This window comes from Corvus brachyrhynchos, unplaced genomic scaffold (genome assembly GCF_000691975.1).
Source record: "Corvus brachyrhynchos isolate BGI_N302 unplaced genomic scaffold, ASM69197v1 scaffold466, whole genome shotgun sequence".
In the NCBI taxonomy this organism is placed as follows: domain Eukaryota; kingdom Metazoa; phylum Chordata; class Aves; order Passeriformes; family Corvidae; genus Corvus; species Corvus brachyrhynchos.
Genome location: NW_008238635.1, coordinates 644100 through 671479, shown reverse-complemented (window position 1 = coordinate 671479; position 27380 = coordinate 644100). Strand labels below are relative to the sequence as shown.

Sequence of the window (27380 nt, the reverse complement as noted above, 5' to 3'; positions counted from 1 at the left end):
CAGTAAGTCATGGAAACCTGGAGATATAATCTAGCTTAAAAAAACCTCTTATCAGTACAGAAATGAACAGCCAAATTCGTCTGCAATTTTAGAGTTCTTTGACTAAAACAGAATCACAGAGGTGTTGAGGTTGGAAGGGATCTCTGAAGATTGACCAGTCCAAGCTCTGCTCACAGCAGGGCTGCTCAGGACCACATCCAGTCAGGGCTTGAGTATCTCCAGGGATGGAGATTCAGCTGCCTGTCCCCTTACTTCACAATTCTCACAGTAACAAGTTTTTTCTGAGCATTAAACAGAACATTCTGTATTTCAGTCCGTGACCACTGCCTTTTGTCCTATCACTGTGTCCCAGGACACAATGGATAACTGTGTTTGCCTCACTTCCTTACCAGCCCCTGTCACCAGGTTTTTGTACACATAGGTAAGACTTTCCTTCCCTTTCCTTTCCCCTCCTTTTTCCTTTCCTTCCCTTCCCCTCCCCCCTTCCTCTTCCCTTCCCCATATTCAGAGGAGATTAACAAATTTTTTTCCATTTCTGCACCAGACAGGAAGTTTCCATCACAATGAGGTTTCCAGGCCAGAAAACAATGTTTTGCTTGTAAAATACTAAGCCTGAAGCACTACAGGAGAGTAGCAGAACAAAAGGGTTTTATCATTATTCTTCATGCTTTAATTACCTTTATCAAATGCCAACTGAGACAAGCTATTTTTAAACCCTACCACTGAATCTGTAATCACATTAACTCAACACAGATTTTATTCTCTACTTATACAGGTCTGTCCTAAATAAACCTTAATAGATTTGTGCAGAAAGTACCAAAAGATATTTACACACCAACTTAAAAACAGCAACTTCCAGACGCAACCTGAGGTTAAACTTGTCAGTTGAACACCCACAAATGACAGAAGAAAACCAAAGGATACACTGAAATGATTCAGCACTTCAGTAGCAGAGATGAGTGGTCATTAAAACATTTGCTATTATGTGGTGGAAATACAATTTGTAATAGTACAAATACAAATGGACATGGTGTCATTAATTATTATTTATGCTGTATCATTTTTTATGCATCCCGAGAAAATGGACAACAGAAACACCTTTTTCTTTTTTTATCATCACTTTCAGAGTTAATATCTAGCACTAAAATGGTAGTACTTGCCAAAAAGCAATGGAAGGCTATTAAATTCTTTTATTAGATCATAATGATTGATATTAAAAACTTTCAGTTTTACTTATCATGAGTTTTGTAAGCAAGCTTCTTTACCTTAGATAAATCTATATTCTGAGTTAGATAGATGAGCCTTTCTGGAGGCCCTGGATAAAAGGTGTCCAGCACTGAAGCCATCTTCAACACTGAACTGTTGAGAGAAATTTAGAACAAAAAAGCCACAAACCCACAAGAAAAGTCCTACGAAGAACAGCTGAGGGAGCTGGGGTTGTTTAACCTGGAGAAAAAGAGGCTCAGTGGGGACCTTTGTTCTCCACACTTCCCTGACAGGAGGTTGTGGCCAGGTGAGGATCAGGCTCTGCTCCCACATAACAAGTGACAGGACAAGAGGAAATGGCCTCAACCTGGCCAGGGGAGGTTCAGGTTGGACATCAGGAGGAATTTCTCCATGGAAAGGGTGGTCAGGCCTTGGCAGGGGCTGCCCTGGGAGGTGGTGGAGTCCCTGGAGGAACCACTGGACGGGGCACTCAGTGCTCTGGGCTGGGTTACAAGGTGGGGATCAGTCACAAGCTGGACTTGATGACCTTGGAGGCCTTTTCCAGTCTAAATGATTCTGGGATTCTATTCCATAGATAGGGAAATGGTACACCTGGATGCCGAGAAAAGGCAGGAGAGCAGCCTGCTGGAAAGAAAGGAGAAGTTACCCACTAACAATGTAAGGAGACACAGCCCAGCAAGAACCAACACACTGTTTACATCAAACACTTCAAAAATTAGGGATACAGGGAGAAAAATGGGCAAACTGTCACAGACTAACACATTATAAGCAGCACTATGAGTTGGAACTAGTGCCAAAAGGTTTTCCAAAAATTTCCTTTCCTGGGCAAGGTCCTAACAAGGAGCTGGAGTCATGATGGGATGGGCTTTTTTCTGGCCAGACCACCCTTTTAATGCCAGATATCTGAGCACACCAAGAGAGGCAGAACACATCCATTTCACATCTGCTGTCTGCCTCAAAGCTGGGACCTTCAGACATGAGAAACATCTATTTAAATCCTTCTTACACCACGGGGAGAATTTAATCCAATTCTTCCGTATCCTCCCCAGTGAGTGTTCGAAGGCATCTCTCTCTAAGCAAATCTTTCTCAAACATTCAGAGAAAGCAGGCTGTCATCACAAGGGGGGTGTCAAAGGATGGACAAAGAAGGGAGAGGAAAAAAAAAAAAAAAATCAATCTATTACCATGAGAAACTATTTGTAATAAATCCAAATCTTGGTAGACAGTCTATTAACACAAGTTTAAAAGGTGAAGAATAGAAAGGAGCAAAGATCCCAAACCATAAAAAATTCATGCTGTTTGATTTGAAAGGCTTCTCTCTTTCACACATTTTGAGCTGGAGCAATAAATGCTTTTTAGGAATATTCTTAGCATTGTGTAACTTGTACATATGTGCTAACTCAAAATATAATGCAACCCTTCATTGTTCTGGAAAACTAAAGGCATGCTAAGTATAGCTCAAATCCTGATAATATTTTTTTAAAATATCTAATTTGTTCATTCTATGTTCTTCTGCTTTGATAATTATTTCTTTTCATCTCTCCCTGACTCACACACTGAGGCGACCAAAGGAGAATGAACAAATAGAGGTGGGAGGGGAGTTGAGAAGTGGCATGGACTTGAAAAGCTCTTAATGCCTTCAATCATCTGGAAAATCACAAGTACCAATCTTTTAACTTCTGTAATTAAGACTCACGACATGTAGTCCTGAGCAGCCCTTAGGAGCTCACTACTAGGTACAATTACACTTTTTCCTCTTTTTTTTTGTGCTGCTTTTAGTGTCTAACACAATATTTAAACAACTCTACTTTTAATTCCGTACTGAAAAACAGAACCTGACTTGCAGTTGTGAAGGGCAAGAAAAAACTGTCAGGGAGGCACTAGAGAGGAGCCAGAGCTCTGCCATTCCTCTGCCATGCTGGTTTGAGACATTCCTACTCATCTCCTGATGGAAAACTACACCTTGATTTTACAGGAGATAGAAATGACAATAAACTGTGCTGAAACTTGCAACCAAAAGCAAGGGGAAGTTGCATTTTCCCCCCAGTGAAGTGTGATGTCCCAGCAGTGCTGCACCCATCTGCGCTGCCTTGGGGGGTGCCCCAAAGTTCTGAGTGTGTGGCATCTTTTTAATATGAGACTGCCCTCATGATATGAAATAAAAACCAAGAGCAGAAAGAATCTTAAAAATGGGGAAAGACAACAGGCATGATGGTGTCTGCCATGATCAGATTTTAACTGATGCTCGTGTACAAATCTGTGGCCAGGTTTTAAGCTGTTGCCTCAAATATCTTCTTTACTCTCCATTTTTTGCCTAATTTTGGCAGCTATTGTCAGCAGGTATTTTAGAAGCACAATAGACGCTCCTCAAAAAGGATATTGCATGTCACCACTTGCTGTGCCACATCCACACCAACCCACACCCACAACGAATTGTATTGGATAATTGGTCACATTTGAAGAATAAGAACTAAATTTTGTAAGGACTAAAAATTGCTCGGCACTCCCTACAATTAAAAGACAATAGTATGTACAATATGCTGTATTTCAACTCTAAATTTAGATAAATCACTATCTCCAAGTCCAATACAGAAAGTCTTAAAGAAATTATATGCATCAAACACACAAGTAACATTTTGTATGTAAGAGAAAGAAGTGAAATACAAAATGAAAAAAAAAAATAAAGTTGCATTTTAAATCAAGTTGAAATGCATGAAAATAACATCGTGGGGCCAAACCACAAGGCTGTAAAAGAAGGAGCTTGCAGGTTCCTTTTTTCCAAGGAGAAGAGCAGTAATTCTGTCAGTGCTCAGGCCCAGGAGATGGGAATCAGGAGAAAGAGAATGTGTTTTAAAGTAATCCATGTCAGCCTGCTAATACCACAACATACATCTCTTTGACATTAACAGAGACCAACAGACACAGATAATGTGCAGACAGCAGATAATCTGTTTATATTTCTGCTTTGCTTTTTAGTTAAGAATGGATTCTGTGAAACGAAAGGGTTCACTGAAAGCAATAGACAAAGTTCTGCAATAGGAATTGTTGCAATTAAAGAGACAAAACTAGGGGTTGATAATTTCTCCCAAAGAACAGCATCTCTGTTGATATGATCAAGGTTCTCCATCACTCAATGTTTAATCCTGATTATCCTATAGAGATGTGTATAACAAAATCCAGTAACTATTACTTTTTAACTCCCCAAACACAAATTTCATCAAGGCCTTAATAAATGCTCAGACCTTGCGGATTCCAAGTCCTCTCTCTGGTTTCTAACAATACAATCATATCCAGAACTGGCATGTAAATGTAGCAAAATAACATATTCAGAGAGTCAGTTTGTACCTAATGAAATGGGTATATAAACAAATTTATCTTCTATCCCCTCCAATATTTTTCAGCAGGGAGAATGCTTCTAAGTCCTGCAAATAAAAAAAATCCTAAACATTTCTTTTGAAATACCTAATAGGAGAAGCAGAAAATAGCACTGCCCAAAGGACTGTGGACATGGAATTAGCACTGGTAAATCTACCAAGACAGACTCACTTTCACACTAGAGACGGGGCAGGCAAATGCACTGAATTAATTTTTCACAACAATGAAAAGAAGGAGAAAGGTATTTTTAGAAGTGAAACAGAACCAAGCTTAGTTTTAAGACAAACTCTCACCTGAGACCTCCTCCTTCCAGAATTCCTACCAGTAATTCCTCTTAGCAAATACACATACAAGAACATCTAAACCCCAAATAAAGGGGCAGGAGTAAGGCAAGAGCCTGGGATGGTAAGGAAGTTGCAGAAAGCAGATTAATTACTTTTTTTAGCAGCTGTACACTCTGGGAGCCACAACATATATACCCAACCAGCTGAGTCTGCTATGACTTGTACAGATGTAACTTCATTTGTCTTTCAGATAAAAGAGAACCAATGATTGAACATAAACACCTAAGTTAGAACAGCAACACCACGGCCCATGTTGGGTACTGGAACTGAGCAGCTCAGTGACCAACAAAATAGGGGCCTTGCTCAGAAAACTGAAAAAATACCTGAAATTTTTCAGAACAGAAAACTACTCAACTCTATTGCATTCAGCATTATTTAGAGACTTCTTTCTGCATATAGCTCCACAATGATTCAAAATCTTCCTTACATCAAAAAGTAACCAAACAAGTTATTTTTTAAAATAAGTATATTATTATAAATGATGACATCATTTGCCTGTTTCTGTGCAACTACTGAAAAACATTCCATTTGAGGGTGTACATTATCCTAAACCTCCTTGCTTGCCCTGTGTGGGATATTTCTTGTCCTCTTGAGTAGCCTCACTGAAAACTCTTCCCTTTGATTGCAAATCCTCAATCTCTTTAATAAAATCAGTAAATACTACCTGGAGCCCAGATTATTTCCATTACTAACACCAATGGCAATGAGGCTGCTGCCTCATTTTACCCAGCTTCAGAGCAGAGCACAACTCTGCCTCAGCTCTGACTCAGACATCCTCATTTTACCATCATTGTTCTTCCAACTGTCAGGCTGAGCAGTGCTCTAAATCATTATTGCTCTTGGTTTTTACTTTTAGTTCTTGATTTTAACACAAAACACAACTGCTTTGCTAGGAAAAAAAACCAGTTTTCTACATAATCATGTAAAATTTTCCAAGCCTTTTGGCACAATGGGGCATCAGAACTGTGGAGAGATCCATGTGTTAGAGAAGATGATCAGCAGGCAACTGAACAAAGTAATACAAAAGTTCTCAACACAAATGGGGAATATGATAATAACTATTAAAATTTGTGCAACAGCTGTAACATTTTATTTAAATTGTGTATGTATATATATGTGATATGTTAGATACCAAAGGAATGTGAACAGTGTAAAAATTAAAAGGAAAACTATATTAACATTTGACTTGTAAGGAAAAAATGACTGACTGTAATTAAGACAAATGACTACACTACATTTCCATTTAGCATACAGAACATTATACATTGTCACTGGGTTTGGAACATTTTATGCTAAAATCTTTCTTAAAGCAGACAGGTGTCATTTCCACTTAACTGTGCTTGAATCTCCTGGCAGTAGTACGTGCATTAAATATGACCAATGTTAACAGGAATAAAGGTTATTTTCTTTTAGACAGTGGCATTCAGAAGAAGTAATTTTCTCTTAATTGGTTTCTGCCTACGAGCACCTACTCTGTTGGAGATGAGAGAGGCAGAGAAGCACTGCTGCCATGCAGTACACCAACAGTGTAGATGGTTTGTAACAAGAAATGAAGATGAGACATTTGAAAGTCTACTGACACTCTTATGGTATAAATTACTAAGCAGTTTCTGAGAAAAACTGAAGTTACTTTAAATAATTACTAACATAAAGTCATAAAATTGAGGTAAACTAAAGTTGACAGATTTCATTTTCCTGCCCCTCCTTAAGACAATTAACTCTCTGCTGAAAGGAATCTCCTTGATTTCAGCAAGCAAACAGCCTCTATTTCCCTCTGGCTCCTCAGCAGTAGCCTAAGAGCATCCCGAGTGGCACCTACTCTGCAATATTTTCCTTTATTTTACTGGCCAAACTGAGCAATCATCTCAGATAAAGCACAACCATCTACAGCCAGCATCATCCCCATCACACTCATGTTCCTGCAGCAGTGCCCAGCACAGCTCAGAGGCTCCTTCATCTGCCTCCTTGGGCAAAGGGACAAACGCATGACAAGTGTGACACGGGAGGCAGGAGAAAAGCTCCTTCAGACCTGTGGCCTATCAGTTATTCCCTCCTAGTACAACAACCAGAACAGGACTTGCCAACACAGGAACTACCAGACCACTCAAGCTGTGCCTGTGCCTTCTTCTCCTCTGCTTTCAGTCCCGTGTAATTTAAAGTTCTGTTCTGTGGACTGTAAACGGCCGCATCAAAAGCTAAGAGCAGCAATGTCCAGAGGAATCCTCACACAGTGCTTCAGATAACAGCAGTCTATTACACACTCCACTTTCAACATATTTATTATCCCTTCTCTTTATTCTCCCAAGTGTTTTGTTGTTGAATCAGTTGAGCAGGCTTCAGGGAACTTTGTCTTCCCCCTGAAAACATGCTCTGTTTCAGTACCTTTAACAGCAGTGACTAAATGCTAGCACTGACACCACTCACACACCATCTTGTGATTCAGAGTGTTCAAGGGTATTGTTTCTGTTTCAAATCTGTTTGAAAAAGCTTCACCACCACTCTTCGACCTCTCCTTTATCTTTCCAGTTCTCCCATACCGGTAGCAAAAAATCCCAAGGCTGCTTTCAGTGCCCAATTACAGAACAACATTATCCTCTAACTGCCTAAGACAGCTTTTCATGAAACCTGCTCTCACCAATACATCACTACTAGCGATGCATTAAAATGTATTTTTAGCCTCATTTCTTATGGAAATGAATCTTTCCCACCTACTCCAGCTTTCTCTCAGTTTGTATCTCCTTCCAATACCCATGGCCAGGGGCAGCAGGAGGTCATTTTCACTGACACATACAGGAAAAGAACTTGGCATTTTTAATTGTTGCCCGTTTTAATGTTGTTAAAAAAACCTGTTTCTGACCAGTAGGTCAGAAAAAGAAAACAAATTACTTCAAAATCTGTGTTTTCACTAAATCCTTGCCTCTACAAATCTGTCCTGCCCAGCACTGATGGCAAATGCAACACTTGCTGTACCTGTGAATATCCAGCTACTTACTTACCAAAACCCACACACGTATTTCTCAAAGGCTGGAACACTACATTTAGAGTGGGGGTTTTTTTTATTTCTGTGGGGGTGGTCCTGAGGGCTTGAGTAGAGGTAGCTTGGGAGGTTAAAATCCATGACAAAAAATCACCCTTATTTTAAATTTTGGCCAAAACTTCCTTCTTTGTTGCTGTGTACACACTTCTGTTTCATATTCAGGTAACTCTGAGCAAGTTGCTCTTGCATCAATTTCTTCTATGTCACTTTTCTTATTTTTCTAAGACTGAAGTTAGTTCTCACATAGTAACGTACAGCACAATTTCTTTCACAAAGGGAACCATAATTACGCCCCTGTCCACAGGTTTGTGCCTTCATTTTTTTTACTTTTGTGGTCAGCTGTGTTTTAATCATTATTAAAACAAATTAATTCTGCTCTTTCCTTGATAACTTCAAGCACTTAGTTATTCTTTTGGGGAGGACAGGAGGACTGAGACCTTTGCTTCTATACCTACATAGCAGACAGTAAAAGGCACGTGACAATCAACAATAATCAGCATCATCTGCAGCACGAGGCACCTGGAGAACACCACTACAGCAATCAGGACGGATCTATTCACAGGAATAATGTCTTTTCGCAGTTCCCTGTTTTGAACAATGCATCATGACTTACACCACAAACAGGGCTTCAAAGCCTTACATTTATTTCCAGTTAGTAATTCATCCCCCTCCACGTTCTCCATAAATACACCACCAACACAATTTATCGCTCATATAACCTTCCCATAAGCAATACTACAACAATCCTATAAACCACTGATTTAAGCCTCCACAGCCACATCCATGTCAGTATTAGAATTACCCTGTTGCTTTACTCAGGCTTTAGAAAGCTGTATGTAAGTGGTGAAACATTATTTCCTGCACTAACAACCTAGACTCTTACCAGAATTCTACTGCCCTGACCATATAGCTTGGATGTTATTCCCATCCTCTTACCCACCTAGAAGCGCCATAAACGTGAACAACTTACTGTAATTGGAAGCCTGGGAAGTGTGGTTGAGTTGGTATCAAAAAGTTCCTTTTTGCAACTGTACAGTATTTCTTTTAGGATGGTTAACAGAATGACACTCGGTTCAGTCAGAGCACACAGCTACCTCTGCCAAAGGCTGCAGCATCCATGAGATTTTAGAACACTGCCTGTAACAAAAGGAGCTGCTGAACACTTGCCTGCTTTACACTGAAGCATGCTGATGCCCCAGGATGGAGTTTTCACACCACTCTTCTGATTCTTCAAATTATTTTTACGGGGACAAACTTGTCACTAATGTCAGAGTAAGATTTTTCTCACTGGTTTTTGTTCCAAGGTATTTTTGGGGTCGATCTGTACAAAATGCAGCCTCATCAGAAGCAGAAGTTTTCTTCACACTCTAAGGAGGAAAATTTCCAAACTCTGGAAACTGGCCTGTCTGGTTATCCTGAGAAATGCACTGACAGCTTTCCTGAGAAAGCCTTTGCTAAGCTTCCAGTTTCACAGAATTACAGAATCAATTAGGTTGGAAAGGACCTCCAAGATCATCGAGCCCAACCTAGGAACCATCCCCACCCTGTCACCCAGCCCAGAGCACTGAGTGTCACATCCAGTGGTTCCTTGAACAGTTCCAGGGATGGGGACTCCACCACCAACCTGGGCAGCCCCTTCCAATGCCTGACCAGCGCTTCCGTGAAGAAATTCCTTCTGAGGTCCAATCTGAACCTCTCCTGGCTCAGCTTGAGGCTGTGTCCTCTTGCCGTGCTCCCTACAAGCCAGGAAAGTAACAGTACTAATTCTAGCAAGGCCCTTCTTCACACAGTCCCATAAAAGCTTGGAATTGTGTGATTGGTGGGGACAATACGAAGAAATGGAGTTCTAAAACTTCATTTTTTTTAAAATGCATCAATCATCTCCACAGAGTTACATACCTGGCCCACTAAAGACATCGGTTCATTCCTTGGACAAGGGATGCTGCTGATCACTCTGGTGCAGTCTTGCCTCACACCAAGAATTCCCAGGGACTGAGCAAACAAGGTGTTCCCAAGCAACAGTTTCAGCTGATGCTTTTCTAACCCTGTTTCACAGCTATTATTGCTCAAATCAAGATAGCACATACAAATGTAACAGTACCAGCCTCTAAGAAAACTCCTATGTCTAACAGAATTGTTTTGTTACATAAACGGTGGAATTGGAAAACAACAGAGTGAAAGAATGGATGTTGTCTGCTTCTTGACATTAACAAGAAGTTAAAAAAAAAATTCTCTACTGGATGATGGAAAGAGATAGGAGAAAAAATGTCTGTTCCAACAGAGCAGAATTGTGATTTATTGCCACCCATTTGTTAGCTGCTATTTTATTTCTTATACCAATCTCGCATCCAACAGATGAAGAGCAGTGTAAGTCACCCACCCTATCAGCCATCCTGGACATCAGACAAAGTAGGACTGCTGAGTTTAGGAGCACAGCCAACTTAAAAAATAACTTTAATGGAAACACAGCCCAGCAAGACCAAGCCCTCCATGAGGGTGCAATGGGTGCCACCACCACGCAAGCAATGGCAAAGAGGCTCCAGCATTTGCTTCTTTTGATTTCATTTACCCCCATATTGTTCAACCTTTCACCCATGTTTTTAATCCAGTTAAAATCTCTCTTTTGGAGCAGAACTCTGAGTCTTGCAAATAGTTTTTGTTGATCAAAATCCTTCTTGGTTTGCAACTGCTTTCGGTTAATTGTTCATGCTGTGGAGACTTGCAGTTCCCAACTTAAACTAAAAAGCAGCAGTAGAAAATGTGCTATTTGACACCTTGCTATCAGGAGGAACCACCTAAACACACCTTCGCAAAGAATTCAAACTTCCTTTAGTTTCAGTCCCCTCTTAAAACAGCTCTTTCTCTCTTCCACTCATTCTGCTTCCACCCACAATGCTCTCAGGAGAACATGGAGCACTGCTTGCTAGAAAAGCCTGAAAAAACCTGGCTACAACTACATGGAAAAGGTAGAATCAGAAAAAGAGAAGAATAACAAAATAAAAAAAATTAAATATATATATAAATGAATGAAAAATAGGAAGAGTGAAAACAACCCATTAAATTTAACTGGTAACAGTATTTCTGTCAGTAGTGTAACCATCGGTTCCAGGGACACAACATAACACTCAGAAAGTAGATTTAGATTAAATAACTGTAATCCCTATCTTGACTAAAAAAATGATTCTCATGTAATGTATATGTTAAAAGAAAATAATCAATTTTCAGATCCCAGTAAGTCTACAGACTATCTGTGAAGACTGTTTACTTGATGTAGTAAGAACTCCACAGTTGTTGCATTACCTATATGAGATTTTGGGTTGCTCAGCAATCCTGAAAAATCAGGCCAGATCTTTTTAGGAGCTTCAAGTGAGTGTTTGGGAATTTTACCTTAAATCCCCAGGTATCCAAGTGCTGTTCTATCTCTGCTACACCTCAAAAAGGATCACAATATCCAAAGCTCTAAAGGCCGTGAGATAGAATTTTTGTCTCCAAAAGTCCTCGCTGTTCTTGATTAATTATTGCCACTCTAACAGCCATTTGAGAATGACCTTTAAATTTAAAGATCTTTCCCTGTGGGTATCTACCTTGTAATACTGAGGTTTGGAAGAGGAGCAGTGAGGTTACTGATAGGCCAGGAAGAGGGAACCTCTGAGAGGCAACCAGGGAGCATCAAGAAGTGCAAAATTGATTAGAATCCATCTGGATATTGGTCATATCTTCATAATTAGGGGGGGGCGGGGGAGAAGGTGGATTTCTCTTAGATAGAGAATTTATACCTGAAATACAAAAAAATATTAGTTGAAGGTTAAAGAGTATAAAGAGAACATAAGCTTAGAGACTGAGAAGGTGCCAGAACAGATCGAATCGGGATCATCAGGTATTTTCTTCAAGATAAAAATAATGATGCACAACCAGGAGAAAAAGTGGCTGCTCGAAGCCGCCAAAAAAAAAACAATCTTTTTTTTCCTAAGCAATTTTTAGTAAAAAAATTTAGTAATTAATAAAAATTTAGGAATTAAAAAAGCAACAAGCTTTTCTAAGTAATCTTCTCCTTCACAGGTCTAAATAAATTATATTAATAGGAAAAAAAAGAAGAAAATTAGAGAAATCAAACCCAGTAAAGGTGAATATAACTAAGTTACTTCTCTTTTCTTTCACTCTCTGCCCTACTGAGAGAAATAAATTAACTAATCAGAAGTGTAAAAAACCAATTGCTCCACAAGCCAATATTTGATAACAATACAAAGAAACACCCTCACAAATAAGGTGAAGGTTTTAGGCAAAATATTCTGCTCACACTTCAAACCTACACCTTTCCACAACTTCCCACACTGGCTGAAGGGAATTAATGCTTTGCAGTATCAGTCTCACTGAAAACCATTTTGTCATTGAGGGGTCAGTGCTGGCAAAGGATGACTCTGGTTGTGCTTTGTTCTGTTTGCTTCAAGGTTTCGGTAACACCAACTGGATGAGTTCCAGTCCCAATCTGGAGTTCATTCCACGCTCCCAGATGGGATCTCTGCAGGTGACAGGGTGAGGAGGAAGGACATTCTCCTTCACCCTAGCTCAGAATGGATTTGTGCCTTTCCCTAAACACAGATTTACCTCCTGTGAGTTCCCAGCTAATAACGAAATGAGTGTGAATTGAACATTGCCCGTTTTTACAGCCTCTCACTATGTGTTTGAACAATATTCCTTGTTCTAAAAACAAGCCATCAAACCAGAAAGAAGAAAAGTGCCCTTTCTATCAGTGTTGAAAGCAAGTTTTCAGACATGCTGCTTTATCAAAACTACACATCTGTTAGGAGAAGTAAACAACTGGGTCAAAGTTAGTGACAATTTTCTAAATGTTACGACTAAAATAATTATAAATATTACAAATATGTATTTTTACATACATATTCAGAGCGATGATTTTGCTGCCAATCTTCCGAACCAGGCCTAAAAGATTGGAATAGTTACCAAACCAGGATACAATTCCATGGCACAAAATACTGAATTCCCATTCTAACTGTGAATTCATCGAACTCCAAGAAGAATGAAATCTAAATATACCACAATGTATGCTAATATTGCCCTAATTTTGAGTGAAACTGATTAATAAGAAAGCAGGTCAACTCAAACACTGCCAGAGATGCTGCTGCAAAGAAGCAAAAGTGAAGAGATTAAATCAAGATAAACCATTCCATCCAGTTCTAACAGCAAAAGCCACAGGCTGAACTTGACTTAAAGGCATGAGGTTATTTTGTTGTGGACGATCAAGGCAGAAGAAGAATAAACTGAAGTGTGGCCAACAACCTTCTGTTATGCACAAAGTTCTCACAGGATGAAAAAAGGCTTCTTGTAGCAGCAGTCAAGGAAGCAAATATCTAACAAAAGTTCTACACACCATAAAACAGTTAGAGAACATTTTTCTTTTTTAAGATTACAGTCTCATATAAATAGAAAATAAGGTTTTTTCAGAAAAAGTCCCCCACACACTCCCTATAGCAGCTGAGATTCCAACACTAATTTTGATTTTTCAAACAGTCCATCAGACAAACTGGACAGCAACAGATGACAGCAACAAAAGTAAGACCGAATCAAGATTAAATCTCAATCTTTCATCTAGTCATGGAATGGTTTAATGCCTTTTATATTCATATGGTCATATTTCACTTCAAGGAAAAATGGCCAATATCCCATTAAATTAAACAAAATCAAAGCAATGCAATTAGGCGGAAAGAGAAGGCTCGACAAAGAAACTAAAATAAAATTTAGCCAAACTCTTTGGAGATACAAAGTAGAGATACAAAGTTTTTAAAAGTGTAACTCAAGGCTATTATTTGAGCTGTTCTGGGTTTACCAAAAACAATCTATATTTAAAGGGTTTTTGTACTAATGTGAAATAATATCACATAATATTCCTAGAAGTAGTGTTTTTACATGCCTGAGAAAATTATGCTGTTGTCAAATCCTGCCTGTCAACTGGCTTATTCCAAAAGCAGACTGAAAATGTGAAGTGCAATGCAACAAAGGAGAGCTAAGTGCTCTTTCTCCCTTCCCTCTTTCATGGTCTGTGATTTTTCAGCAGTATTTTTAAACAGAGATGAGAGATGGGATTTTTGGTACAGATGTTCACACACTGTCTCCAGCCGAGCACACAAACACAGAGGCACATTTGTTTCATTAGCAATGCCCCTGCTCCACTCTGGGCTGCTGCGAAGGAGATCTCGTGAGTCGTGTGTGTAGCTCCCAAAAAATCAGGATTTAGGGCTTGCCATATCACTGCTAGGCTGAATATGCAAAACTGAGTCAAATTTCCTTAAAGTTCCTGGGTTCCCCTGAGGGAATGGGAATTTTCTGCAGAAGGAATGAAGGGTTGGACCAAAATGTACATAAGTAACTATGCTAACATACAATCATACTGAAAAGCTACAGAAATGCTTCTGGATAAAAAGATTGCCAAGTCTTGATGATTTCTAGACTGCAAACATTGTTAGGAGACATATTAGAAACGCCTGCCAGTGCCCACACCTTCCTTTTTCAGTATTTTAAATTGTCAGTGACAACAGTATTTCCAGTATGGTAACAGAAAAAAACCCTACAACATAATCCAAATACCCACCTGAAATTTCAAAGTTTTCTGTACAAGCACTTTTCTTTTCAAATAGTAATTACTTTATGAGAAAAAACCAAAAATACTCATGGTCTTGCTGGCTTCTGCAAGCATGATGAGAAATTCTGCTCTAAGAAAACAAAAAAGACAAACTGAGTCGTCAAAATAACTTAAACGCTGACATCCCAAACTGCAATTTTGCCTGACATTTTCCCATCTTTTCCACAACATGAAGAAGAGCAAGATGATTCAAGCTAGCCTGAAGGTGCAGGAGTACATGGAGCTGCAACACGGGAAAACAAATCTGAGCACAGAGAATCCACTTCAGGATTTAGGCACTCAAATCTAGCAAAGGATTGACCAAGAATGCACCTTAAAAAAAAAAAAATAGAAAAAAAAAATCACATTTTATTCACAGAACATAACTACCAATAGTGGTTTTAAAAGCAAATGAGAAAATGTTATTAGGGTCAAACCTATGTTAACTGATCCAATTTTAAAATGAAAGGAGTAGGATGGAACAGCCTTCCTCTCTAGAAAACTAGCAAGGATATATAGTTTTGGAGATTTGCTGACAGGCAGAGCTGTTTCCAGTTCTATAAATACAGCAGTGACAGTTCTTTCCAGATCTAGTTTGAGTTCTGGTTTCTTTTCTCGATAGATAACACATTATTTCAGAAAACAGATAACATTCTGCTGATTAGGAGTGGAACAGTGTTGTTGGACTGGATCCTCATCACAGCTCATTAAGGTACTTGCCTCGACTTTGCTGTTACTTCATTATTAACTTTGGGGAGTACAGAAGTACTTGAGAAAATGCCAGCTGGTTGTTGGGAACTGCAAGCTGTGTGTCAGCCACACAGGCTGTCAGGGCAAAGAAATTTTATCACTGATTTTTTTTTCTTGAATACAACACGGCAGTCCCCTTTCTTTTATCCTGTAGGTTTGATACAACAAGTTGTGGAGGACTTGTTGGACTTCTGTTGAACCAACTGCAGACTGGTTGGGGTACTCGACTTACCCATGTAGAGTGTCAGCAACCCTACTCTTGCAGCATCCCTTTGGCTTCTAAAAAGTCCTGCTATTGAGATAGGGTTAAAAAGCCCTTTCTGCTATGACTGCCCATCAAACAGCTTGGCTCTTAACTACTACATGTATTTTTTTTCCCAAGTAGAAGTATATCCCCAAATACTTGATCTCAGAACTAGCAATATAGTCCCCTTCACAACTGCTTGTTGGTGCTTTTCCAGAAGGTGTTTTGTTTCCCTAGCAAGGAAAGCTGGAGACAGCTGATCATCCTGACACTTCTCTCACTGCCACCTTGCACACACATACAAAGACACACAGCCACAGATGTTCATTTCTCACTCACAATTTTATTCAGAAAAAGCAGCTGAAGTAAACTGGGCGTTCTATTCCTGACAGACCAAATGTGAAAAGGAACATCCAGAGTGAGTAAATGAGAAGCAGTAAGGATGTACTGAGAGAAGAGAGCAGGAAGGTAAGAGCAGACACTGTGGGTCTGCCCGTAGTTGCCCTGGCATCAACCCTGGCTGGGACAGCAACTAGGAGCAGATGCCTGAGGATGAGGATAAGAACAGGGCAAACATCCTCGGGCATACAACCTCCCCCACCACAGTCTCCCAGCCTCGGGTACTCTGCAGCACATGGACTCTCAGGCCAGAAGCACGATGATGACAGCATTTAACACACTGTTCCTCCCTAAACTCTCCTGAATTTTTAACCCGTGTCAGCTTTTATGTCCAGAGAGTCTTTGGTCAGTGTCTCCCATGATTCACTGCACACACAGTTTGTTTTCATAGTGGGTACTTATGCCCAGTTCTCCCCCAGGACAATCCCAACCCCACAGATTTCTCAAACTCCCCTGTACCTTAATCCTCCTTTCTAAGTTGGAAAATCCTAGAGACTTTAACTCTCCTCTAGAGAAAAAGAGTTCCTTTGCCACTCCTCAGAATTCCTTCCAGCTGTGCTACCTTGGGCTAGTTACATCTGGGATTCAAGGTCCAGGCACATCATGGTGATGGTAGAGATGATTTCTAGTAATCTTCTTAATTATTTTTATAACTACTAATATCTCAACATTTCTTGGTAAGCCATGGCTCATTAAACTACCATCTCTATAATGCAACTTACAGAAACCCAAAATCCCTTGACAGGAAAGAGATTCAATTCATTTTATTACTGCATGAAAAGCAAGACCTGCTTTTCTTCAGAATTGATATTTAATCTCTTGAATTTCTTCTGCCCTTGAAATCCAAATCTTTCCCAAAACAAATTATCAGCAGGTATTCCTCACATACACCACATTTCAAATGTCTTTATACCAATGTAAAGAATTTTCATCTTGGTATATTTTTAAACAAAATCAATACCATTATTACAAGAGCACTTCGTTATGATTTTTATTTTCAAATTACAGGCATTACTAATGCAATGAATTTCATAAAATAAGATGATCACTCAAGTCCAATTGTACCAACGACCAACCATCACAGACATTCTTTTCCCAAAAAAGGGAGGGGGTAAGTGGACAGAACTTCCAGCAGCACTTAAGCAATAACCTTCCTGTTCCACCATCACAGCCAGAGGAAATACAACAGACACATAAATTATCTCCATAAACCCCATCCAAAATACTGTTTCACCACCAAAATAGTTTCTTTAGTTAGCAACCTTTACAAACAAAATCAGAGGCAAATGTTTTAGGCCAACAGAGGATGTTAGAGAACTTGTTATCTGTCACTGAGGCTCTTGCCAAGACACCTGAAATCTGGTAAACAAGGTACAGCAAGACTTCTTTCAGATACAATGGAATGCAGCCTAAGTACATTTCAGACTGGATGCAGTTCCCTTCAAGGACATGACCTTTCCAATACTCCAGAGAAGTTTTTACATGAGTCAAGTGAAGAACACAGCTACAAAATGGCAAAATTGGATTGAAAACTCTAATTTAAAATTGAACTTCAAAAACCCAAAAGCCAGAGATCAAGTAAAGCACAGCCAGAAAAGGAAAATGATGAATTGATTACGAGCTCCCAAAGTGAGAGATCACAGAAAACATGTGAGTCCTGAGTTGAAAAATCAAAAATCATGAACATAATTTCATTAGGGCAGCACACAGTTCTGCTTACATGTGTCAGACTTCTTTCTTTTCTGTACAGAGCATCTTCATAAACCAACATGAGATAATTGCCTGGACAGTATCAAATATCCAGTATGACAGAGAGAGTAGTTTTGGATAAACATCTTGCATTTACAGCCTGTGTTTGCTGTCTTGGCTTTGGCAATTTCAGCACACACTTAGAACATACCCAACTTGAGCCACAAAGTGCTCCCCAAAGCCCTTGAAATGCATTAAAAGCTGCCACTGAAACCTTGCCATTCTATGACTATTTACAATCCTTATGCACACACAGTTGCATTAAAACTCCCTACAAAAACTGCAGTGCCTGAAAAACTACCTGATTATAGTAAAATTCTCAAACGAAGATCCTTCTGGCCTGCTCAGGGCACAGATGAAAACCAGACTACTCTGTTCTTGACCTAATAACAGTTCATTACTCACAGCATATAGACCTCTCTTTTTAAAATTATAACCAATTTCCTTACCATTAAGAACTCAAATAAACACAGCTCTGCAAAGTCTTGCTGGGGCAGTTTAAGGCATTATTGCCTTCAGCTGTCTCCCACCCCATCTGTAGAGGACTAACTTCACCAGTAAGAGTTTACGCAGAGGACAGACAGGTGCTTCAGCCCTACCCACCACTACCCAAAACTGAGTTTGTGCAGAGCTGCCAATGACCCCAAACAACCAAGATATGAGGAGGTTCAGCCAGTGTCTTTCCTAAGGCAGAACAAATTTACTCTATCTTGGAAAACATCATTTGTCCATTTACGATTCTAAATTCAGTTGTCCCACAAGAACTTTTCGTTAATACCTGCACAAGCATAAACAGTGGAGAGGTGATACAAGGAGTGGAAACCCTCACCTGGGACAGGTATTTAAAGATGTTCCTGCCTAAAGTGTATGAAATTTGAAGTAGTACATGTTTTCACAAGTGACTTGGGACCCTCTGTTATACCTGCCCAAACCACTACCCTATCCCTCATTTAAATATCTCATCAAATGGACTTCTTCCATGATGAGAAGAATTTCTGCTTATTTAAATAATACACAGAAGGAGGGAAAAAAAAGACATTTAAAGAAAACAAAGAAAAAAAGAGTAATGCTGTCAAGATGCACAAATGCCCTCACATGTCAGATGACACTGTCATCTCTGAGCTTCCCCTTCTCAAACCCCTGGTGTTTGTCTCTTTTCCTAACACTGCCAGCTGCACATTTTAGATTGCAAGCTTTGAGGCAGGGATCAACATCGCATAGGAAAGAAGAAACTCTTTTCCCTGGTAATCACTGCACTTAGAAAAGTTTCATTTTGCTCCCAGTCACCTTTTTTTTTGTCCTATAAGCACCTTTTTGGTGCTTATAACGAAAACCCTGCAGTGCTGGTGTCACAGCTCCAGAGGGTTAAGTCTGGCAGCAGATGGTGTAAGACTGGGATAAAGTCCCAAAGATTTTACTGCCAGAAATTACTCTTCCTAGCCACTGGCCAGTGCAGCTGAAAGCCCTAAGGTTTCCTTACATTCATCCTACCGTTCCTAGTACTTGCACAAAGGAGGAGCCCGAAGAAATTATGGATGCGAAAGTGAGGGATTTCTGGATTTTCTCAGGGCTGTGCTGGGGCATGGAGCCGTTAACAGCTTCTTCTCCATTCACATCCCACTCCTTTAGCACTTACAGCTCATGGAGCTCAGGGGATTGTCCTAATATCAGATGGGGAAAGGAAGAATTTCTTTACAGAATGACGAGAAAAATCCGTGTGTAGGAATCTCCTCTTGAATAGCCTTCTACATCGCTTTCATCCCATCAACAATAATGGCATAGACTTTGGTTAACAATTAAAAATGCTGAGATCTATGCATAAGTTCAGCACATACTTAGAAAAACATTAAATATGTCTGTGTAAAATAGGGGGGAAAAAAAATCAGGTTTTACTTGACCTCTGTATTTGGTTTAGCAAAAAACATGTAATCTTTGGAAAGTGCTATCTTTAAGCAGTGTTCCAGGCAATGCTGCAAATGACAGGAAAACACTACCTCAGTGATGCTGCCACTTCTGGAAAGGTCTGCAAAGTAATTGGCATCTGGTTAACAAAGCAGTTAATGGCTTGGTTTGGCCATTCAAATGACATATATGAAATTTTTCAATGAAAAAAACCCAACAAAATCAATCAAATTCAGTTCTTCGGTAGAAAGATGCACCATTCTATCCATAAAAAAAGAGCCAGAGGGAACAGCGGGCAGGGATGAAGTCAAAAGGCTTAAACTTCTCCTTTTGGTGACAGGGACAATAAAACTAAAGAGCTGCAAATCAGCTGGTCCCGGTGGATGGCTGGGGAGGCCACTGCCACCTTCACTGACATTGCTCCCCCTGCTGAACCTCTGGCACTGCTCCCTGGCAAACTCAGCTCCAGGACCATGGGGCTGCCCAGCGTGCTGCACCTGAGCTGGAGAGCTGCTAAAGGGATATTCCCACCCTGGAACAGCAGCGACCTGGGCTCAGAGATGCAGATCCCCGGCATTCCAACACCAACTTTAAAAAATAAAGCATCTGTATACTCACGTGTTTAGCTACAACTATAATATGGAAAGATAAAAGAGCTCCACGTTGAAATGAAATAGCTAATGAAATAACTCCTCATTAAATCTCAATTTCTAATATCGACTGCTAAGTTAATTTACCCATAAAAGGACATTTTACTACTTTTGCTGAGTGTAAAAACTAAGTGTACTCAAGGAGGTTCTATTGCCAAACACTAATGAATGAAAATTAATCATTAACCAATAAAACCACTGTTTTTAAAAGGTCTTCCTAAACTACCTGTGAAGGCAGCTCAACAAAGCAACTTTTCCCAACTTTTCAGCAGAGGAAGCACAAAGACTGCACAAAAATAAAACTGGCACAGTACCTCATGCTTTACTGAATGTAATTACAAAATGGATTCTTAAGCAGAAACAGGGAAAGAATATCTTACTATAAGACAGAAAGTAAACCTTCAAAGATAGCAATGTGTTTTTCATCACTACAGTTCCCTTTCCCTTTAAAGAACAGCATTTTAAGAAGAAATTTACTCAGCCAGAAAATAAGGAAGCACATAGAATTTGGTGAAGAAAAAAACACCTTTCTGGTAGTTCTTTTGCTGCCATTACACCATTGTTTGGACTTTTCCTTGGGCTGCAGACATGACATTCCAAAAATGGTAAGGCAATCGACCTTGACATTGCCCCTGGTGTGCTGCAAGCTAAGTATCCCAGAGAAATGTAACAGCACAACATAATCTACCCGCATAAAGGAGTTTTTCATATATATATATGTGTGTGTATATATATTTATTTGTTTTACTTATCTATCAGGCATATAGCTTCATTTCTTCATTTTGCATTTTACAGCTGTTTCCTTTTCATTACCTGTATTATCAATAATGACTTTTTCGCATCAACTTCTTTAGTCAGTGTCTGGTCTCCTCTTTACCAGGTATTTCGTAAATCATAAAGATCTTCAGGCCCATGAAAGTGGGAGCCAGCTTTAAAAGTATCATTGTTTAATCAGGTTTTCATACAAGAACTTCAGACTTTATATAATGACAGAATGAAAATCCAAAGTGACAGATTGGGTGACTGGAATTTCTGTGACTTTTTTAATCCATTAAAATGCCCAGCGTTCTAATTCTGGAAGAGAATTTAGCAGCAGCTGGAATCCTCAGACAGCATTAGTAAACAGTAATAGAATGTCCCTCAAATAAAAATTTTAGATCATGAATTTAGAAAACACTTCCATAAAATGAAACACACACACTAAATTTAAAGATTCATGTGACTGACCAGATCAAATCTGGTCACTTGGGAAACAGAAAGAAGAAAAGCAATACTTAAATCCACTGAGAATGTTTAATTTGACAGATTCCAGGAGATTATAGAGAACAGATTGAAATGTGAATTTACAGCAGCTGAAATTCAGGGTCCAGGAACACAAAACAGTGTTCTTGCACCAACAACATGAAGCCAATGTTCAACAAAAAACTTTGAAAGGGGGGTGAAGAACCTTGGATCCTACAAGTGAGTTCCAGGGCTTTGGATTTCTCCTATATTCTCTCCCTCCAAGAACAGCCTGAGGAAGAAGGAAATCTCTAGTTGCACCCAACAAATCCACACTGAACACGATGGCAGAGAGGAACATAATGCTACCTGTCCCCTTCAGAGTGAGCAAGCTTTGGGGTGCAGCCCCTGAGGCCAAACCCTACCTGTGACCTACCCTTTTTGGGCAATAAAGCTTGAAGTTGCTGTACATCAACTGCACTTGGCTGAGGTCACACAAACAGGGTTCAGCTAAGGCACAACCGACCCAAGTGAGTTTGCTTGGGTGTTCCTACACATCTGGAGTTACAGTACCACACTCACAACACATCTGCTGCCTGCAGGCTGGGTTCAATAAACATTAGTTCGACTTCAAGCACTTGCTAGAACTTTTCTTGAATTTCAGAAGGTCCCACAGAAACTTGTCACCAGAAATGCCAGTGAAAATGAGAAGCTCTAAGCAGCCAGCTCTGGAGCACAGATATAAAATGACTTGACTGGTAGGAAACCAGCCTTGTGAATTGTGAGAAATAGGATATTTCATTGCTCCTTGCCTAAGTCTTGCCCACCGAGGGCCTACTAAGCAGTAAAAAATGACAAAATAATGACAAAACTAAATGAATCCACATCGTGTTTGTGGAAGAGTTGGGGTTACACAACCATACAGAGCAGCAGCGAGCCAAAAGAGCCTCCCAAAATAAACATCAACTTGTCAAAAGAAGGCAGCAAATACATTCCTGTAGACATGGAGCACTACGAGATCCGTGTGAGGGATACCATTCATTTTTCCCTAAAACCTGTGAGAGCCGGGTGTCAGCAGCAGCTCAGCTCAGCTCCAGGAATGTTTCAAGTCACGTTTGAATCTACTCTGAAGACAAGCAATGCCAGAAACCAGAATAAGAACATTTTAGACATCAAGTAAGCAGCTTTGAAATTTGGATTTGAAATTGTTCACTCGAGTCCTAACCCGAAAGGAACTTCAAGGAGAACAGAGTGTAACATCAGGGAACTAACGCCAAGGCTGAGTTTGATTGATATAATACTACTTTATTCCATTGTTTCAACTTTCTTACAGGGTTAAAAAAATGTACAGGGGTTCAGAACCACCTCAACAAAACAAAGAGTACAGCATTAAGGGAGCTCTAGAGTCAAACCACAAGTGTGCACACGTGGTCAGCTTTCATTACAAAAAGTAATAGGCACAATCTTTACATATGCATTTTGGTGAAAGAAGGAGTAATAGTGCAGTGTTAAAAGGCACCAATAATCAATAATTGGGCCTTTTTAAAAAGCCAATAACCATCTAAGAAAATGATATTTGGTTCAAAGTTATAATTTAAGTATTATATTGACTGACATGCATCTGAACCCCTGGCAATTTATTACACAAACCTAATGTGTGCCCTTGCAAAATCAAAGTCAGTTCCGTACAAAAGGACACACCAAAGCTCTTGGCCTGTATTTAACACTGAACTGTCTTGTTCACCTCCTCTGAGAACACGTGTCTAACAAAGAGCTGCACAGAAGTATTTCTCTTGAAGCAAGTGTGAATTTTTAATCCGGTAGCATTGACCTAGTCCATGTGCTATGAAAACATTAGGCACAATTTACGCTTTCTCTTAAAAAAAATACGCTATGTGCAAGTGAGGTTCACACAACAGACTGACAGCTACAACAGTAAGCTCTTGACATTTCCCAAAGAAAAGGGTTGGTTAGTTTTCATTTTCTAGGCAGTGCTGCACACTGCTGTGTGTCATTATCATGTCTGCATCTGTGGAACCCGTAAGGAAAAGCTTTAGTACACCCTAAAGGACACTACATTGATACTGTGCGCTGATTTAACTGGGTCAACAGAGGGAACGACTGAAGAAATTGTACATGGGCAGCTGCAGTCAGCCAGCCAGGGAGGGCTATTGCTTCCTGCAGAAAGAATGGTTTGGGACTCAGTTTACCTCACAGGCGCCGTCAACTCACCCACCTGCAGGCAGTGGAATATAAGGGTTGCACAGCATGGAAAAAACGGGGAAATGAGAGGGAGAGCTTCTGTGCAAGTTGTACCGAAACGAGCCAGTTCATCCCAAAGCATCATGCCCAGGGTAGGGTTTATGCATTGCAGATTTTTTGTACAACTGAAAATTGTACAATATGTGAGCAGAGATAGAGCCGATTATTACCTGCAGTACCTACTACAGTCCTCAAGTATATAATTTACGGATAGCTGCATACTGTGGCGTTGATTGCTTCCTCTTAAATCTATTACAATTCTGAAGGCTACAGTGTATTCTGACACAAAGACAACTTGGCTACAAGGGGGAAAAGGTAAGATAGTAACTAACTAATTTGTTTTACGAGGAGCCTCCTCTGATGTGGTAGTTACTCCATGCCCTTTGGAAGATTTTTATTTCTGACTTTCTTCATCATCTCTGTTGAACTGTTCCCCGACAATTTCACAAGAGTTCAGTGACCCTTCTTACAGCTGCCTTTGCCTTTTCCAGGATCCCTTTTAAACTCACTCTAACACCACGGCAAGCTGTTCAAGTAAACATTTCTCTCTGGCAAGTTTCCAGATACCACAAATACTATCAAAACTCTGCACTTGATTACATGTGCCCGTCTTCTTTAAATGGAGCAGGAATTAGCCCGTTTCCTTGGCTTAGGGTCCCGTACATCCCTGTCTTTTGAACACATACAAGATGAACAGATTGTCTCTGACAGTCTCCGCAGTCCCAGCCTGAACACGCTGTTGGAGAGGCTATAAATCACACAGTTGCAGAAACTATTGCTTATAGCAAGCCACGTTGTTAGGAAGGAGAGTGCTGGGTTTTCCAACACCCTCGAGCTTTCCAGCAGAAAGTAAATGATATAAGGGAGCCACAGCACGTAGAACACACTGGTTATCCGGAACAAAACCATGGCATAGCGGCGGTCGGGGCTGTGCCCAGTCTCCCCAGCAGCATCCCCTTCGTGGTTAGGGAATCGAGCTCTCCGATCACTTATCTCTTTGGTGTGCTGCCGGCAAATTTTAAAGATGTGGAAATAGGTGAAACATATGACAAAGGCAGCAGGAGCGTATAGTAAGCACACGATAAAGCCAGTAAAGTAGGCATTAGTTAGCCAGGAGGTAGCACACCATTCAAAAATATCTCCATGGTAACCAGGTTTTCCCCAACCAAAGAAGGAAGGCAAGAAGATCAGACAAGAGTATATCCAGATCAGACTGATGCAGATTCTCAAGCGACAAGGTGTGACCAGTTGATTATAGGAGAGAGGCTTTGTTATAGCGAGATAGCGATCCACACTGATGCAAGCAAGACATGCCATAGATACGCTTTTGAGCACAGAGATGATGTATCCAAAAACTTGACAAGTCAAGGACTCATGGACACCTGTTGAGTAGTGGAGCAGTGACAAAGTAGGAACCAAGCAGCTGACTCCAACAAAAAGATCAGCATAGGCCATGGTCTGAATAAAATAGCTGGTGGTGTAATGATGCAGGAGTGGAGCACAGTGGAAAACAAATATCACAGTTAAGTTACCCGCAATAATTAAAAACGTTAGCAAGACAATAACGACTGTCTCAAGGATACAGATGTCAACTGCATTGTAGTGACCAAATCCAAGAGGGCAGGAGAGGTGCTCAGATATGTTCATAACACTACTGCTCATATTCAGAGTCCTCCATTCAATCCATCGGGACTGGTTCATGTTTTGTGCTTAGGGAACTGTGCAATCTGAGCCTTAGTGAGCAGGTGACCTGCTGAGCAGCAGCTAAACTCTGCTTCAGCGTCTCACGATCTCTCTTTGCAGACACTGCCAGTGCTTACATGTGAGAGGATTAGAGTCCCATAGCTGTTGATGCCTCCTCAGCATCAGTGCATCACCTCTGGCACACCTTGGCTTTAAGGAAAGAATGAAAGAAAGAAAGAGAGAAAGAAAGAAAAGAAAAACAAAAGCCAGAAAGAGAAAGGCCACTGATCAGCTCCTCCAGTGCTCTTGACCCATCTTTAGCAAACACAAGGCACTTCTAAAACAAACAGAAATAAAAACTGACAAAAGAGACACATTCATTTCCCAGGGAAGGAGGGGAGGGAAATCTCTGACTTATTTTCCTGAGAAAGTCAGTTACTTTGGGATATACTGGGGAGAGGGAGAGGAAGGGAAGGAGGAACCTCAGTACAGCTCAGGTTTCCTGGACCAGCAGTTATTGGAGATAATCTTTACGTGTTAGTTTAAATCACAGACTGACTGGAGACTAAAGGAAAAAGTTCATCCTCTAATGCTATCGTTTCTTGTTCAGTTCAGAAGATGGTTCTCCATCTTATCCATGCTATCCATTGGAAAGGTAAGGAAAACATTTTTGTCAAGGTTAATTCCAATAGACTCACCACTATTTGGATATGAATAATGAATTTTATTTAGGGGGAGACAGGTGGGGGATGAGGCAGATTTGTCCTCTGGCTCCCAAGAAAGCAAACATACATCTCACATACAATGAGGAAGATTGTATCTATTCATTTAAAAATGAAAATAATTTAAGAATAGATTTTGGAGACTTATGTCAATATTTACAGTTCCTTTAAACAGTTATAGTCCATTACAATTACGAATGCCGGAATCATAATTCAGTGTCCCCACAGACAAAATAAATCCTCTTGAATTTAATTTCAGCAATGGCAATTTAAAATAATCATCTTTAGAAACTCTGCCATATCTACTATAGTGGCTCAGTACCCAGGAGTTCATAGGTATATCCATGATATTGCTCACCTCTGTAGCAACAACTGAATCATTTCACAAACCCCCACACAACGAGCTCAGAAACTTCCATCTGCATTCTGCTGGGAAGCTAATGAAATGCTGATTTGACTAGAAAAGCTGCCATTGTTTACTACTCCATTATTCTGTTGCTCAGCTTCATCTTCTCAGGGGTTTAAGGTTTCTGTATTTATTAGATGATCTGCATAATAAATAGTTGCTTTAAAAAATTGTTCTTCTATTTGCAGGACATTACCTTGTTCATTTTATTCACAGCTATGGAGAGAGAAAACATTAAAAGAAAGCATCTTCTGTATTCAGTTTTAAGTAAATGCTTGATTAGTTCAGGAATCATTAGGCAGGTAATTATATGTATACAATCTTGGTTTTTGAAAGGCCCCTAAAATGTTAAAACCATCATTAATCCTAGAGTTCCTGAGACTAGAAGACTAGCAGTGAAAATTAATGAATCCACATCAAATGATCTCCAAGGTCATTCAGCTCGCATTTGCTTTAAGTCTCTTTAAAAGTACCAGGATCTCTCTGATGTTTCTGATAGTCCTTGCCGTGTCTTCAGGAGGAATTTCAGATACTAGAAAAGCCAAATGTTCAATTCTGTCGCAGCACTTTGAGAGAAAGCATTCTTTTTGGAGTTAATTTCCTGTCGTGCATCGCCACGCTGTACAGAAAGTCCTTTCAGATTTTATAACATCCCCGAATATTTCCGCCTATTCGCTCCCTTTGTCTATAAGCAACAGAGCACGTACAAAATCACTCCTTTCTCCAATTCCCTGCTAAAGCAATAGAGAAGCTTTCTCACCTACACGCATCC

At 40.0% G+C, this 27380-nt stretch overlaps 2 protein-coding genes across 4 annotated transcripts in view; both read right to left on the bottom strand.

Moving 5' to 3' along the window:
• The window catches only part of RABGAP1L (RAB GTPase activating protein 1 like), a 242971-nt gene that overhangs the window by 138052 nt on the left and 77539 nt on the right, over nt 1-27380 (bottom strand). The gene's annotated exons all lie outside the window — the stretch shown is intronic.
• The window catches only part of GPR52 (G protein-coupled receptor 52), a 29958-nt gene continuing 19568 nt past the window's right edge, over nt 16991-27380 (bottom strand). The window contains exons 1-2 of one of the 3 annotated variants that reach the window (XM_017737407.1): nt 27369-27380; nt 16991-25690 (exon numbers count right to left, since the gene is read on the bottom strand). In XM_017737407.1, the coding sequence (XP_017592896.1) occupies nt 24413-25498 (1086 nt within the window). In that variant the 5' untranslated portion in view covers nt 25499-25690; nt 27369-27380 and the 3' untranslated portion in view covers nt 16991-24412. Of the gene's footprint in view, nt 25691-26560 lie in introns of all 3 variants that reach the window. The other 2 variants (XM_017737405.1, XM_017737406.1) reach the window with 2 other exon arrangements.